Source organism: Malus sylvestris, chromosome 13 (assembly GCF_916048215.2).
Source record: "Malus sylvestris chromosome 13, drMalSylv7.2, whole genome shotgun sequence".
In the NCBI taxonomy this organism is placed as follows: Eukaryota; Viridiplantae; Streptophyta; class Magnoliopsida; order Rosales; family Rosaceae; genus Malus; species Malus sylvestris.
In genome coordinates, this window is record NC_062272.1 from 32980751 (window position 1) to 32995405 (window position 14655).

The 14655-nt window shown below is 36.4% G+C and overlaps 1 protein-coding gene and 1 long non-coding RNA gene across 2 annotated transcripts; both read left to right on the plus strand.

The window, feature by feature from the left end:
• Window positions 1-2495: 2495 nt before the first annotated feature.
• LOC126597782 (flavonoid 3-O-glucosyltransferase-like) lies at window positions 2496-13928 on the plus strand. Its single transcript, XM_050264614.1, has 2 exons — window positions 2496-3042; window positions 12735-13928. The coding sequence occupies exons 1-2, from the start codon at window positions 2517-2519 to the stop codon at window positions 13595-13597; spliced, it is 1389 nt and encodes a 462-aa protein (XP_050120571.1). The 5' UTR covers window positions 2496-2516; the 3' UTR covers window positions 13598-13928.
• Window positions 3049-6014, plus strand: LOC126597792 (uncharacterized). Its single transcript, XR_007614329.1, has 2 exons — window positions 3049-5267; window positions 5348-6014. It is a non-coding gene; the product is annotated as an uncharacterized LOC126597792 (long non-coding RNA).
• Window positions 13929-14655: the final 727 nt, after the last annotated feature.

Here is a 14655-nt window from a genome sequence, read left to right on the forward strand (position 1 = left end):
CGCCCATTTTTCCAGGTTGAAGCGACAAAGTGCCGAGGGTTTTTCGACGAGTTTTCTCCTTTTTCGGTGATTCCAACAACTATTTTCATCGACCACCACCATTGATAAACTTCCCTCAACCTTAAAAGCAAGGCCTATACTTTGGTTGAGGCGTCGGAGTTCGTTTGGGCATCGAATCAAGAACACCCATTTTTTAGGTTTTCCGACAGATCAAGGTGTTTTCAGGCCACTTCCAGGTCGAATTGGACTTAGACCAAGGTGTGAAAAATGTTTTCCTCATTGAGCTCTACGTGTCTGTAAAATTTAGCAATTTTTGCAGTTAGTAGGAAAATTGGGTTCCATTAGCCGGAAACCGCCATTGCTGCATGTGGCCAGTGGTCCGACTTTGCCTTTTTAAGCTAATATCGATACCCTGATTTCATATTTGATGTTTGATTGTTGTGATTCGATTGTTTGAATCTAGTACTGAATATATCCACCACTTGAATAGTTAAGGGATATATGGTTTAAATGATGTGGAACTACAAATGGATGGATCCCGTTTGAGGGTATGTAGGCAGTCTAACAAAAAGGTTAGATGCAGCCATAATATAACCGAAATTAAATTTTGTGAATAATTGTCAAGGAAAGAAATATATTTTGGTGAATAGCATAAAGATTAACCACGACTTTATTTTGGCCTATCATTGAGTATCGTTGCCGAATAAATTTTTTGGTTTTTACAAGTATGATGTAGGTTGGAGAAGCAGCGCTGGGCCACTATAGGCGATCTTAGTGGAGAAAACATGGCTACGGGCCGAGGAAATAGTGAAGTCCACTGGGTTACGAGACAAAAGGAAACGCCTCAGTCAAGTTGGGTGTGCGCTTCGGAGAAGAAGGTCGGCACTGTCGCTTTTAGCGACATTGCCTTTGTTAGAAGTCCTTAGGGGTAAGTGCATAAGTAGATGGTTCATTGAAGAACCATCATAGGGTGGCCAAGGGGCATCCTCGACGTCAACGAACGATGAACACTGTGTAATCAAAATGGAATTTCGAAAAAAATCCGATGAGATATCGAAGAAACTTGGCCATATCCTTCATTAACGATGAATATAGGTCATCGGAGTTAACTAGGTTGCGTTAAATCGATGGTCGTGGCAGTGGTTCACTAGTCTGAGCCTAAAAGGACTAGGACGATGTAATGGGCGTCGCATTCGGGGCTCATTAGAGGGCTGCATGCCTTCTTGGCTCATGGCTCGTGGCTCGATGCCGCAGCTTGGTGGATTTCCATCGAAACCCTAACATATTTTTTTTTTCAATTTCTGAATTTATACATATATAATTCAATGCATCATCAATATTTATTCACATAATTCAACAATTATGAATATAATGCACTAACAATTTATGTAGAATCTAAAATTCGTAAACGTAACGTTGAGTCATGCATTATGATGAATGTTCATGCTACCAAGGCTATGAAAATATCAAGATAAAAACCGTTATTTTGGAAGAACCTGATTGCATGATGATATTGATGAACTGGTTTTATGCAGAAAATTCTTTCTTTTCAGTTTCAGCTTTCCATCTCCAAAGCTTGTATCACGTTCAACCCAATTTTTTTTTTTTTAAAAAAAAAAATTGAATCAATAAAAGTATATGAATAAAAAAATTAAAATTTAATCAAATAACAATTGAAACGTAATACTCTCCTGATTGAAGACGAAAAAATTTCACGTCAAATTTCTTAGCGCAATGAAGGAGCGTGCTAATAATATATTGTGGCTTATTTAATCTGACAAGGGAGAGAGAGACAGGGCGCGCCAGAGAGAGAGAGAGGAGAGATGTGTTGTAGTGAGGATGTGTTATTATTCTTAAGCAGTGCCTTTATTTATAGTAATAAGGAAGGAGAAGAATTCTTGTCCTCTAAGAAAATACAATCCTAACATAAAGAGAATAACTAGTAGTCGAAACTAATGTAAGATGTACACAATCACACTTTAATATAATATCTAAGCAGTCCATTTATTTATAGTAATAAGAAAGGAGAAGAATTCTTGTCCTCTAAGAAAATATAGCCCTAACATAAAAAGAATAACTAATAATAAAAAATAATATAAGATGTACACAATCACACTATAATATCTATAATATGAGCATGATTATAATCATTAAAGGCACCGTGCTTTTGTTTTCAACGGTAAAGCAACTTGTAATTAATACATTCATCTTTTTAGTGCCACCGGTTAACCAAAAAAAATGTTTTCAACTTTTTTTCCAACTGCATTATTATTCGAATTTGATATTGGGGGTGAGGTCACCTTCCATGGTTGATATATGTACACCATGCAATTTCTTCCAGAAGCATTTTTTTTCACCCGTTGTTCGTTTGACAACCAGAAGTATCTGTATATGTTCCGGGACCACACACAAGTATTTTGCTATCTACCTTTCTTTATAACAACCTACCGGCTCGGCTCGGCTCCTTCTCATATAAATACAGTATACTCTCCACATCACCAAAATATAAAGACCAGATGAGCCACCAACTTATATCAACCATGGAAGGAGACCTCAAAACCCAAACCCTAACCCACCATGTCGCTGCCTTGGCCTTCCCCTTCGGAACCCACGCAGGCCCTCTCCTCAGCCTTGTCCTCAGACTTGCTGCCGCCGCTCCACACGTTGTCTTCTCCTTTATCACCACTTCTAAAGCCAACACCTCCCTTTTCTCCAAGTCACTGCCGTCAAGCCTCCCCAACGTGCAGGCTTACGACATACTTGATGGGTTGCCAAAGGGCTTCGTGCCCCCTCGCAACCATGAGGTTACCATTGGATTTTTTTTAAAGGCGGCGCCAGCGTATTTTAAAAGGGCTTTAAAGGATACCGAGGCGGCAACTGGGTTGAAGATCGGGTGTTTGGTTTCGGATGCGTTCTTCTGGTTTTTAGAAGATATGGCGGAGGAGATGAAAGTCCCTTGGGTGCCGGTATGGACAGGTGGGCCACGATCGCTGCTTGTTCATGTTGAGACAGACTTCATTCGACAGAGGCTTGGAACCAGCGGTAAGGACACATTTGCTATTTGAAAACTTGACGTACGATTAAGGTGCATTTACATATTTTTTTCGCATCTTTTTAGAGATATGCTATCCATACACCTCATTTTACTTCTCACACATTCCTTGATAATTTCTGTTCATTGATCTTCTTCAATTCATCTGATCCGATGGCCGAAAATTAAAAAGGTGTGTGGGAAGTAAAATGGGATGTGTGGATATCACATCCCTCTTTTTATTCACAATTATACTTAATTATAATTTCAATCTAATCTTTGAAATTTGACAAAATAAATTTTAAAATACTAAAACTACAAAACAAGTTCTAATATTTTAAGATATATGAAACCAGCGTTGTATGTATATATTTAATGAGATTAGAATACACGGATGTGGTGGTTGTAGGGATATGTGCCTTAATAAGGTTAGCACATCTAATATCTTTTTGGTCCCAGCATTGTGTGTGTACATTTATAAGGGTTCTTTAGCGAAAAACCCTTGAAACTCCTATTTTCCGAACAAAATCCCAACTAATATTAAACATTCAAATAAAATCTAAATTTCAAATAGACTACCATGTAGATAAATCAAGATTCTAAAAGTCGGTACGCGCTAGTCGGGTGGCGGGCTAAGGCCTAACGGCTAGGTGGGGTCTAGACGGACTAGGAGGATTTAATTAAATCTATTATATTTTGTGTAAAAAATTGTCTATTTATACTTAAAATATATATAATTTCATCATAAACTACAAATAGAATGACATATATATTATGAGCCATTAGAACATAATGAAAACATAGGAAACAAGCATAATGTGTGTTAATTTAAGTATTCAACAAATCTTTTACGATTTATTGAAAGAAATAAAATACAAAATGAAAGTTATCTATTTTCAGGGTGGTGACCAACTGCCTAGCACCTAGGCAGGGCCTAGGCAGCCCTAGACAGGGATTTTTAGAACAGTGAGATAAATATATAACCAATTATTATAACATATTTACAACTTATGCCACAAAACCCTAATTATGTGAATAAATATTATTACTCACCCTAATTATGATTAGTAATTAACCCCATATGGAAATTAGTTTTTTTGTTTCATAAATATTATTAACATATATATATATATATATATATATATTAATTTACCCATATTCATAAACAATTATAGGCACATTTTTCGTTTGAAAAACAAGAGGATCCTTTGTATAATAAGTTATTTTGCATCAAATAATATTGTTTGATAAAAAAAAAAACCAAAAATCAATTTGACATATCCCGACTGTAGTCGAGGCATGCTGGCCAACACCCGAAGGTGACATAACAAAAAAGGAAGGTGAAGCATAAAAATATGGATAAATTTAAACCAAAGCTAACATTTATTAAATCTAAAGTGGAGAGTGCGCAGTAGTGGGAAGAACCCATAAAACACAAGTTTTCAGAGCATATATGACAATACAACATAGGTAGAGAAGTCAAAACAAGTTAAGGTATTTATTACACAACTGAAAATAAGCTCCTACATTTATTTGTGGAAATGACAGAACCGTCCGAAATCTCTCGTATGCCACAGAGAATTCAGCTAACTAAGTCTTGGAGGGGCGAAAAATAGAAGGGTGAGTGGGCGAAAACAAAGGTTTATAAAACACATTTATTTTCTAAACATACTAACCCCTTGTCGTAAAACATGTGTAGTTTCCAAAAAATCATACTACATATAAGTATGAAATCAAATGTAAATCAACAGTAATTCCAGAAATACACCAATCATAATATCTCAACTGTAGCATAAGTGAATCAAGTGCTCATCAATCTATGCTAACACACGAGTTCATGCAGATGGAATCTGACATGAACATGACTAGGTGTAATCATAATATACGCTTTAGTACTACAATCACATGAAGATTGGTGATGGGTGCATCACATACGAGTAGGGTTAGTTCAGTATGGGATCCCAAACCGAAAATAGGATCACAAATTCCAAACTGATTTTTTTCGAGACAAGGTTTTTAAAACCAAAACCGAATGAAAATTTCGGTATTCTTGAATTTTTTTGGGGATTTCAGTATGGTTTAGGATTTTTATCGACCTCTCACCTTCCCTGCCAGCCCATACTGCCACACCTTATCCCAGATTCATCGACATCCCCACCCCCATCTCTATCTTTCTCATTCCTGGGCTTGTCTTTGCGATTTGGAGGGCTTTGCGAAGTGCATTGAATAGAATAAGGTACTGATCATCATCGATTTGTGAGCTTTTCCATGTCTTGCCAAACGAAATCACCATCAAAGGGCTACTCTGCTTTGCAGGCTTGCAGCGATGGATCTGATGTCATGGAAGAACGATTGGGTTCCTCAGACAAAGGCTGCAATGGGTATGGTGTTTTGGGAAGAACAGGTTGCAGGTGTGGCTAATTTTGAAGATTTAGAAAGCAGACGAAGGCTTGCTTCTGCATTTGAGGGAGACAGTGGAACTGTGGAAGGAAGGAGAGAGGGTTATTAGTTTCAAGAAATAAAAGAAAGAAGAAACCATGATGATTTCAAGAAATAAGAACCAAGATGGTAGACAATGAGACAAAGAAAGAATAAAAAAAAGGCAAAGGTTGTGAAGTAAAGTTATTGGTCGGAGGAACGGCTTGGTGGGTTGATTAAATAAAATAAATATATATATATATATATATATATATATATATATATATATATATATATCGGTTTGGGATTCCCGAAAAAAGGAAAATGTGAGACCGATTCCCGTACCGAACGATTTGGGATTGGTACCAAAATTTTTGGGATTTTCGGTTCGGGATTCTTTTGGTTTGGGTTCGGGATTTTTGGGATTTTTTTTCTAGCCGTACATATGAGTCGGAGTTGCCTAATGCAACTTGTACGACAGGACTGTCACCTACAATGGATCCAAGGTGAGTGTGCGGTGCTATGTGAACATACACATGAAGCCTATCCCTGGCCCAGGCAAGTACTACACCGGTGCAAGCATGCATGATGAGCAAGTATAATATATATGAACGTGCCATGACAACATATAAATCTCAACAATATAATGGCATTTTTAAAATTAAATAAAACATGACATGATAGGTGTAAAATCAATCAAAAGCACTTGTGGAAACTATAAAACTTTATACATATTATATATACAAAAAAATGCCCACTCACTAATACGTAGTCGGATCGTAGTATCCTAGCCTTGCTTGTCCTCGTACCTCCTTGGGGGTAATTCTCACCTATATGTGAAACAACTATACTAATTAATTAATTAGGACATACACTAAAAGGCTAGGAAAATCCCCTATAGTTTGCTCAAACGGAGGGTTTAAATCTACAAAAAATATTTTACTCGACGTCACAGACCCGTATGCTTCAACCACATGCCGCCCGGAGGCCGAACGCACCTTCACATGTCGCCACGTGCTACCAGGTCGTGGCCACACGCACGCCCACACGCAGGCCACATGCTTGACACGCTGACAGAAACCTTAGGGAATATTCCGTCAGATTTGACGGAATATTCCTTTAAGTTTAACAGGGTTAGAATATTCCGTTAACTTTAACGGAATATTCTCCTTCTTCTTTAGTTGTCCTTCGCCGTTAGTCGGATTTTGGAAAATTTTTTAAAACTTTATATCTTTCTCATTTCTCAACCATTTTCGACGTACTTTATATAGAAATGAAGCTTAAGAAGAGGAGAACAAGATTGTACCTTCCAAAATCCAAAAAAGTGGACGAAAAAGGATTGAAAAAGCTTCGAAAGTCTCGGACCTATTTTCGTCTTCTCAAACCCATGTGTTTTCTCGTTGTCTTGACTTCCAACTTAGACTAGGGACTCTAGGGTGTCGTGTAGTTGTAGTTAGACCAACCAAAACCTTGTAACTCGAAGGGAAAAAGGTCGGAGAAATTACACTCGAGTCGGAGCTCCGAGTTGATCCAAGTTGAACACCCAAAACTCAATTATTTTAAGATCACTTCATACAGATGAACTCATGGGAATGAGAAGAGTACGATGGTGGTGGTTTGAGGTCCGATTTAATGATGGGTCTTTGTGTTACAAAGAGAAGGGAATCTCGGCATGAAGGAGAAGAAAAAGAAGAGAATGAGGGATAGGATAGTTTCTGATTGGGTAGAGAGGAGAAATTTCCGATTGTGTGAAAAGTGTGGGAAGTGAAATGATTGGTGGTGAGGTAGAGTAGGGCACGGGACAAATTTACAGAGATAAGGGGATAAGATTTGTACAAATTTGAAATCAAACGAAATCTAACACGCCTTATCAAAAATAGTAGTTTCCAATATTGAATAATTAGCACGTACGTGTACAAATCTACCCGTTGTTAATGCACTTTAACTAAACATAACTTTTTCATTACAACTCGGATTCTGGTCTAACTTGACACACCCCGATCCAGAGGATCCAGGTGTGCTGGACGTCACGTGAGCGTGACGTAACCATAAGTGTGACACGGAAACGAAACAACAACATACATAAGCAGGAATTCAAACCAAACTCTAACAGAACAACCTACTAAAATATCCGGACTAGTTATAAAGCAAACAAGTGAATTCAGAGCATAGGTTTAAGTGCAGTCAAGTAGGACTAAAATAAAAATACATCACCCTCAGGTGAGTCCTACATGACAAGAGTCTGTCAGAATGCCGGAAAAAGACCTCGAGAGCCACCAACTGCTAACTAGAACCTGGAGGGGCGCAAAACAAAATGAGTGGGTTAGTAAAACCAAGGAGTTTTTCAAAACATTTCATTAAAACAATTCTAATCCCCTCACCGTAAAAGCCTGTATACTTTCCCAGAAAATAGTATTTATACATATATATATATACGCCACATCATAACTCAGCACATATCCATCATCATAATATCTCAGAAATGATATGCCATGTCCAAAATATAATCAGAATGCATCAATATCAATCAGGTGAAATAATAAATCAACCGGAGACCCTACAATGGTCCTGTACGGCTGATTCTAAAGCTCAACATCCAATCCAACCGGAGTCACCTCGGTGACCTGTACGGTTCAACTCTGCACGTCACTCGGAACTACATATAGTAGTCTGTACGATGACAGGTGTATAAATACGCTCTAGTGCTTCTCTCATCAATCATCGGCGCGCATAACTAAGGTCACCCACTAGTTGGAATCACATCTAGTGATCTGTACAACTAGCATGTCAGAACCCTCACATGGTCTGTACGACATCCACCTACTTGGATCCAAGACGAGCGTGCGGTGTGGTGAATAACAATATAAGCACTATCACCTAGGTGCAGGTTATGAGCTTTCAAGGTAATTCACATATATAACTCAGCTGAAATATAAATAAACTCACCTGAACGTCCACCGTGTCAATTCACATATATATGCATCAGTAATCAAACTAAATATCTCAATGATTTCATGCATGGCAATTAAATTCATAACTTCCATAAAAACGTATTTTCTGGGAAAAATAACTGTATATAGGTAATACGAAATCAAAACTGCCCACTCACTGATAAGTCGACGGGTCGTAACCCCCATGGCGTCCCTGGATACGCTCGTCCAGGATATACGTCACCTATATGCGAAACAACTATAAAAACGTTAATTTTAAACACCACCAATAATTCGAAATAACTTCTCATACGGTGCTCAATTTGGGTATATGAATATACCACATCGATCTACTCGACATCACGGATGTCGCATAATTTTTAGAACAATTTTTGGACTCTCCACGCGCCCTCACGCGCCGGCCAGGGCACGGCCCTACGCGCGGCCCACGCGCAGGTGCCCTAACGGAAGTCGCGGACGGCGTCAGGAATATTCCTCGGAATATTCCGTCAAAAGCTAACGGTTACCGTTAGGGTTAACTAACGGCGTTAGCATATTCCGTTAACTTTAAAGGAATATGCCATTGTCTTCTCCGGTGACTCGCCGGTCGCCGGTGACGTCGCCGGTTTCTGGGAAAAACTTCCAACTATGGTTTCTCACTCATTTTTCAACCATTTTTCACGAAATTGGTACCAAAATGAAGCTCTAAGCATGAGGAATCACATTACACCAATTTCAAGGTCTAAATTCCACTAAATTTTACCTGAGGTAGTTCGATAATTCGGCCAACTTTGAATTTCACGATCTCGACGTCCAAAACTTCCCAACGAACGTCCCCGAGCTTCCTTAGGACCTCCTAAAGCTCACTGTGAGCTTGGATTATCCTAAAAATCAACCAACATAAAGTTCATGAATAGTGCCACATTCGGTCCTCGGGTTTTAAACATGAAAACGAAGGAGTTCTTACCTGAAAATGGTATCTTTGAGTTCGTAGGACACTCACGAACACGATGGTACTAATCTCCACGTCGATCCATGAAGTTTGGGGTGGTTTTGGTGTTGTCCGTACAATTTTTGGGTGAGAGAGAGTGAGAGAGGGTCGGGGTAAAGGAGAGAGAGAGTCCACGGGATAGGGAGAGAGGGATGGAGGGTTTGTGATGTCCCAAAATGATCCCCACCATCCATTTGTCTAAATCCTTAACCAACAAACAATCCAACCATTCAAAATTTTATCCAACTTAATCAATTTTTTCCAAAGAAACTTAGGAACCATGAAAATTCAAAACATATTACACACATACCTTAGTAACGTCGAAGGTAAAATCGTCATTTCACGCTCCCGATATATAAATCTCGGGACGGGCTGTGACATAACTCGCACTCACGCATTCGTAACGAGTACTAATTAATTACAATATTGAGAAAAATAAATTAAAAGCTGAATAACTACATCCACTTCAGGTTCCACTTTGCCAAAAAGGGCATAAATGTCAATTTACACACCCAGGGAGAAAATTACATGAAAAATTAGGGACAGGTCATCTCAAATTAATATTCTTTTATTTTGTAGGTAAATTATTTTACACAGATTATTACATACATTAGCCATTTTGATTTGTTATTATATATGCATGTCAAACATAATTTATCTATATCTATATGTAAAGTATAAGTAAATTAATTTTTTATAAGAATTAAAAAATAGGTAAATTATAAGTACATTATTTACTTATAAGAATTAAACAATAGGTAAATTATATTGTAGGTACATTATGTTTCTAAAAAAAAGGAAAATTGAAATTCATAAACAAAAAGTAGTAGATATATTATCTTTTCAATCAAATTACATTCCTTTATTTTGTAGGTAAAATTTTTTAAAGCATTATTACATATACCGGGCACATTTTACTACTAATATATATATATATATATATGTGTGTGTGCGCGCGCGCGCGCGCGTGTGCAAATATATATTAGCTTTAGTAGGAATTATACATTGTAGGTACATTATGTTTGTACAAGAAAAAAGCAATAGGTAAATTAAAATTCATAAACAAAAAGTAGTAGATATATTATTTTTTAATCAACTTACATACCTTTATTTGGTAGGTAAATAATTTTACATGCATTATTGCATATATTGGGCACATTTTAGTAATATATATGTGCAATTATAATTTATTATATCAAATGTAGATAAATTAATATTGAATCAAATAAATAAAAAATTATTTATTTTGTAGGTAAATTATTTTGCATGTATTATTACATATACTAGGAATATTTTATTACTAACACATATGTCCAAATAATTTACCTATGTTTTTATGTAAATTACTCCATAGTTCCCTTTCAGTTTCCATTTGGCAAGAAAATGACAAGATTAAATTGAAATCGTCTAATTTTATGCAAATTTGGAAAACAATTACGAAATCTAAATGAAAGTATAACATTAATGTTTATTTAGGTATTTATTTATTGCCAGAAGCATTAACATACAATTTGTTATGATATATTAATATGCAATGAATTTAAACATTAATACATTTAAGCATCTGGAAAATGCAAAATGTCTGAAGTCAAACATAATTAATGAATTTGCTTATGTGGAGCCTTGTCATTGAGTTTTATTCCAGTAAAAGAAATTATGTCATATTTTATGTAAAGAAACTTAAATTTTAAGGGTTAAAATCATATTTTCAATATGTATAATGAGATAGTTGTGTTACCTACAAAAGAACTCCAATGGCTCATGTTTACATATTATAATGAGAGGAAATGGATAGGAGGAGACAAGATAGGGGGAGGGGGATGGGGGCTAGGTTGAGTGGAAGAGGAGAGAGGGGAGGGAGAGAAGAGAGAGAGAGAGAAAGAGAAGGTGGGGCCGAATGACAGATGGGGGACAGAAAGAAAATGGGAGTGGGGAGGGGAAGGGGTGGGTGGGTTCGAGTCGGGGAGAGGGGGAAGTTTGATCAATTTCATTGAACTGTTTAATGTTGAATTTTGTCTTAATTATTAAATAAATTTATTAGATTGTGTTTAGTTAAAATTCAGTCTTTGAAACTCTTTTTGTTTCTTTGTTAAACGATAAATTTTGTTAGATTAGGTGTTAGATTAACTATTGACAAGATTTGAACTCATGTCATCCCGCAAACACTCAATACAAAGATTAGGTGTTAGATTAGTTACTGACGGAGTTTGAACTCATGTTGTCACGCAAAAACTCCATACATTTTTATCACTGTAAATAAAGTACGTTCACTCACTGTTTCTCATGATTTTTTTGTCTTTCTAACTCTGGTCTAAATAGTATGAATTTGCCACATATGCGTATAAACTATACACTTACTTAGTTTCTTAGTAAACTTAAGATATAGAAAATAGAAAAGTAATTCTATGTATTATCCACTATTTGCCTTTAAAATATAAAAAGTAATTTGAGTGTATCACAAACAACATGATGTAATGTTACAGTTTTACATTTTAAGAGATGAGTGGACTATATCGTTAATTTGTCCTTATATTAATAAATCATAAATGTACTCACTTTAGTGGAATAAAATAATAACACTAGTCGGTATTTTGTAGTTGTTACTGTTAAATTAATTATGGTCGTTGATTTTAAAAGAAAATTTAAATTAAACTCACTGGATTTTTTCGTATGGTATCAGAAGAATTTTCAAATGGCTAATGAGCCTAGTATAACGAGCCATTTGGCTCACTGGTGGGCACATGGGGGCCAGAAACGTTTTGCTGTGTGACGTCATCGCTGACGTCAGCCATTGAGCAGTCCAACGAGCTACTGTCAGAAATCCAATTAACTCTTTCATTTGTCACCCCCTTATTTAAAAACACGTAATATACCATTTATGTTCGATCATAATGAAAAATTCTTCATTTAACTCAGTTGCTTGGAGGTCTGGTAGACCTGCTCTAACTAGAAAATAATTTGTTTGGTATGAAGTTGTAAATAGTTGATAAAGACACGGACAACTTTATTTTATCCATCTAGTTTCTTTATTGAAAAAATGACCAACTAGTAGCTTTATCATGACAGTTTATTATTTAAATTACAGAAGTATTTCAGCTTCCCCATGACCATTACTCTAGGATTCACCAACATCGAAAATCGAACAAAAGACATGCTGTGTAAAATACGGGCCTGAAATTCGTCCCCAGTTACTGGGCTATCTCATGATGGTTATTGTATCCATGTAGTTCACTATTCATTTTAATTCTTCTCAATTTGTAGCTAATTCTATGCCCTATAAGTTCAATGGTTGCCTATGTTGTTTCTTATTCCCAGAAGATTGTTGAATATTCGATAAATTATCATAATATTTAATCTATTTCAGGAGATGAAGAAAAAAGCCTCGACTTCCTTCCTGGATTTTCAAAAGTTAAAATACCTGACCTACCTGAAGGAATCTTAGGAAACTCGGAATCAACCGTTGGAAGCCTATTATACAAAATGGGACAAACACTTCCAAAAGCAACTGCAGTTGCCATAAACTCCTTTGAAGAACTGGAACCTGAAGTTGTGAATTTGCTCAAATCAAGATTCCAGAAGTTCCTCAACGTTGGACCCTTTAGTTTAATAACATCGTCCCCGACGCCGCCGTTGATCAAAGATGACAGTGGCTGCTTAGAGTGGCTGGACAAGCACAAGCCTACATCTGTTGCATATATTAGCTTTGGAAGTGTGGTTGCACCACCACCTCATGAGCTGGCAGCATTTGCTCAGGTGTTAATTGAAACTGGGTTTCCATTTATTTGGTCATTTAGGGGCAACATAGAGGATGTATTGCCCAAGGGGTTTAACAAAAGTGGCTTGAATGGAAAAATAGTTCCCTGGGCACCACAAGTGCAAGTCCTGGGGCATGCCTCAACTGGAGTTTTCTTGACGCATTGCGGGTGGAATTCAATCTTGGAGAGCATTGTTGGCGGTGTGCCGATGATTTGCAGGCCATTTTTTGGGGATCAAAAGCTTAACATGAACACTATAGAGGCTGTGTGGGAAATTGGTGTGGGGATTGAAGGAGGGGTCATTACAAAAAATGGAGTGATAAAGGCCTTGGAGCTGACTTTGAAGCATAAAGAAGGGAATGAAATGAGAGAGAAAATCAAGGTCCTAAAAAATCTTGCTCAACAAGCTGTTGCAAGTAATGGTAGCTCTCCACAAGCATTCAGTACCTTGGTGGAGATTGTCACAAAATAATGTAAAAGTTTGTTAAAAAGCTTGGGGAGCAACTATAATATTTGATTCAAGGGAACTTTAACGAAAAGCACCCGGTATTGTTCACTTTAACGAAAAATCACATTTTTACACTAAAAAGTCAATCCTGGTACTATTCACTTTACCCTTTATTTTGTCCTTATCATTAAAACTCAAAGTTTTCAAGCCCTTTTCAATAGCTACGGATTTTGGGGAGAGACCCGGTGGTTTTCTTTCTCTATATTGATATGAGCTACATTGTGATAATGGTGATTAGCTTGTGGGGTGTATTTGAGAATTTCAGAAAATTTAATGGATTTATAAATTTATGAAATTTTTTTGGAGTTTAATTGATTATTAGAAATTTCATATAAAATTTTGATTTAATTCTCTCGAAATTTTATGATGAGATGTGAGATTTGTGGATGCTTTAAATACACTACGAAATCTCTCAAATTTCCTCTAATTCCTCAACTATCTCAAATTCTTTAAAATCAATTTCTAATTAAATACACCTGGAATATTATAATTTTTTTTAAATTTTAATTGAATATACCCGGATTTCTAAGAATTTTAATAAACTATCTTAAAATTCTAATTGAATACACCTTGAATTTCAGAGAATCACTTAAAATCCAGATTGAATACCCTTAGAGTCATTAAAAGAATTAAAATCCCTCCAAATTCCAATTGAATACACCCCTGTAATCACTGTTAAGGGTTAATTGAGAATTAGTTGTTTTGTTAAGTTTTCTAAATGGCATGAGTGATTAGTTGGTTAAGCTGTTAGGATTGCCACCAGGCACACGATGTATGCATGAGTACCTGGATGGCTAGAGATTTGTTGTCGCCTAATTTGTGTGTTCCTTCTACATCTCTTTCTAATTTTTTGACATGTGCCATTTAACTTAATACTCCATTTAGCAACATCAATCTTTTTTAATATGTATTTAAAAATAAAAACTTAATATTTAACTTAACTCTCAATCAACAGTGCTAACCTTTCTTAATATGTGAAAACAAAAAATTAATAGGGAAACAAGTTTACATGGTTCGCCAAA

Bases quoted from the DNA above. Each gene is read 5' to 3' on its own strand.
- LOC126597782 (XM_050264614.1), top strand. From the start codon at position 2,517: ATGAGCCACCAACTTATATCAACCATGGAAGGAGACCTCAAAACCCAA. The intron at 3,043-12,734 runs GTAAGGACACAT...AATCTATTTCAG, and splicing joins ACAGAGGCTTGGAACCAGCG to GAGATGAAGAAAAAAGCCTC.